The sequence below is a fragment of the Eurypyga helias genome, unplaced genomic scaffold, assembly GCF_000690775.1.
Source record: "Eurypyga helias isolate BGI_N326 unplaced genomic scaffold, ASM69077v1 scaffold20872, whole genome shotgun sequence".
In the NCBI taxonomy this organism is placed as follows: domain Eukaryota; kingdom Metazoa; phylum Chordata; class Aves; order Eurypygiformes; family Eurypygidae; genus Eurypyga; species Eurypyga helias.
In genome coordinates, this window is record NW_010238107.1 from 16,705 (window position 1) to 19,395 (window position 2,691).

The 2,691-nt window shown below is 48.7% G+C and overlaps 1 protein-coding gene across 1 annotated transcript; it reads right to left on the reverse strand.

Moving 5' to 3' along the window:
• Positions 1 to 284: 284 nt before the first annotated feature.
• On the reverse strand, positions 285 to 2,599 carry PEX11A (peroxisomal biogenesis factor 11 alpha; the record flags this gene model as incomplete). The annotated part of the gene is made up of 2 exons (XM_010147746.1): positions 285 to 850; positions 2,382 to 2,599. Coding segments are annotated over 2 exons (784 nt in total), but the record flags the coding sequence as incomplete, so codon positions are not given.
• Positions 2,600 to 2,691: the final 92 nt, after the last annotated feature.

Below are 2,691 nucleotides of genomic sequence, written 5' to 3' on the forward strand. Positions count from 1 at the left end.
TTGACATTTCCTTATTAGCAGCCATGTTCCAGGTCATGTTTCTGTTTGTGAAAGATTACTCTGCCTTCTCCCATCTCCACTCCATCAGGAAGTATGTCATGGCACCAAACTCATCTGCAAAGACCCAGGGAAGGAAAAAGGGTAGAATTCACTTATTCAGAGGAGAAAATTAATATTGAAGTTAGTGTGGGTCATGATCATTTTGAAAGTGCCATATGGAGGATAAAAACCTATCCAAGGATCAAAGCTGCTGGCTAGCTGCATACGATGCAGCTCCTTTCATGTCACTGTTTCAGCTTCAGCTGTGGGCTTGCTAATGTGAGGATCCCCACCAGGGAGGACAGGATGCCACAGAAACCAATCACTCCCGGGTTGGTCTTGTAGATCCCTAGCGTATCCAAAGGACCCGAGAGATCACAGAGATTCTTGACCAGGTCCAGCAGTAAAGGAGGATGTCTCTTCAGGATCTGAAACAGCAGGAGGAGAAAACCGTGCAAACCATCACATTTCACAGAGTTTAGTTCTTGATGGTGTTTGTCCCAGAAGGAATTCTCCTTTGTCTTTTCTTCCTGTACAGCTTGTTCCAGCCTCCAGGAGATCTCGTACCAGTCCCTGGCTAGATTCATCAGGAGAGAAAAGTAGTAACACTTGGTAGCCCAATTCCGCCACTTCGGCTTATCGATGTCAGGCTGGAGCCCAACGCTCTTCAACCACAGGACTGTGTCGCAGACGAAGTAGAGGGCACGGGTCAGGTTGGAGGCTGTAAGGCAGAAGCGAGGAACCACATCTGGCAGCTGTGTAGTTCTCCTAGCTGCTACCAAGGCATGCACCATGTTGCCCAGTCTGAACACTGCAAGAAAGCCCACAAAGGTTAGCATGGCCTGGTCTGTACTGCAGAGACACAGCCCTACGCAGGACAACTCAGCACCTCACTGTCCACATATCCTTTTAAAAAACTTAGCGGGCTTTGGGCATTTGTGTGCTTAAGCATTTTCTTCTCTCAGAGTGAGAGGAAGGGGTGTAAACATCTCAGTTCTGTCCAGCGCCAGCCCAGGACCTACACACAAATTTTGTCAATAGCCAGGACTTGCAGCCTTCTCCTGATGCCCTGTTCTCAGTGCCTAGGTGCCCTCCAGACCAGTGTTCTAGCAGTTGGTGACAAGTCCACATCAGCAAAAAAGCGGCACAAACACAGACTCCAGTTGCGGCTCTACGCTGGACTGGATTTCGCCTAACTCTGTGGACAGGAGATGCTACTGCACTCACCCCACTGCAACCGTCAGCTACATCCTTCCTAAGCTTCTGTGAACGCTGGCGATTCATGTGCTGAGCACACTGAGCCATGTGCCTCAGCCCTGAGTTTGTCAGAGGTACGTGCAGTTCCCTGCAAACAGGAGCAGAACATTCTCTCTCAAGCTATAATGTATGGCAAGCCTGATTTCACCCACTGCACAGTTTAGGTTTTGTCCTGTGAATGGTAATACGGTATTGTGCAAAACACTTTGTGTCACCTGTGGCACCGTCACAGTGACAGATGTTGGCAGCGCCCAAGCCAAGTGGAACTGCAGGAGTCCTGAATTCAGGTCTGACGTCTGTTAGAGATTTGTTTAGCAGAAGCAAGAGAATTACGGCTGTGCCGATAAACCAGCTGGCCTCTCTGCTACAAATTACCCTGCTCTGGAGCTAACTGGAATAATAAAACAAATCCATGGTAACACATCAAATTAGAGTATTTGCCTCACATGCTGAAGTTGCTCCAGGATTGAGCAATTGATAAGTAGGTGTAAGGTCAACCCAAAAGCAAGCAATATACCATGGCAACAGCATAACCATCATGGATGCAACTGTGACACAGAATGAAGTGATGCAAGACAGTGAGAAAAGTACGGAAGGGCATTTAGTAGAGTATAAATGCTAACGGAAATTAATATGTGAAGTAGGATACGGAACGATGGTCCTTCAGAGGTGATTTTATTGGGATGATGATCTTTAACGTTAGGCTGTCCTAACCCATTAGCTGAAAGGACTAACGAGAGAGCAGTAAGCCAGCCTTGCATTGCAGCTCTGTGGTCTGGCCTTGAACAGAGATGACAACTTGATCTTTGTAGCAACAGCTGACTGTTAACTTATTTCTCCAATTCTCCCAGCGATAGTTCACATTGCCTGATCGGAGAAGGGGCTGAGGAAGGAACAAATGTCTACTTGGCCCTATCCAGCCTGGCAAGCCAAGGCAGGGACAAGGTCTACCTACAATTTTGTGGATATACCAAAAGGTTTTGTGGCTCAAGGGAAGTTAACTACAGAAAACCCAAGGCCAGGAGCTGTTTTGCTGGAAGGAGCGAGTGAAGAAGGACTTATCCCTCTAGACAGCAGGTACTTACTTTTCCGGCCAGAGCTCATGCTAGATTCCAACTGCTTGAGTTTCATTACCAGCTTCTCTTTATCAGCCTTATGCTCTATTAAATAGCTAAGCAACATGCATGTGTACTGAGTGGCTCTGGAATGGAAAAATGAGGAAAACGGTACACAGGTAAACCACGGACAATTGGCAGGAACAGCAGCAGAGGGGCAGCGCTTCGCCCCCAGCTTAAGGTCGCCCCTCTCGCAGTGCCAGGGCGCGTTACACCCGGGGAAGGGCACGGGCGAGGCGGCGAGCAGCGGGGAGCAGCACGGCAGCCGAGGGGCCGGTGC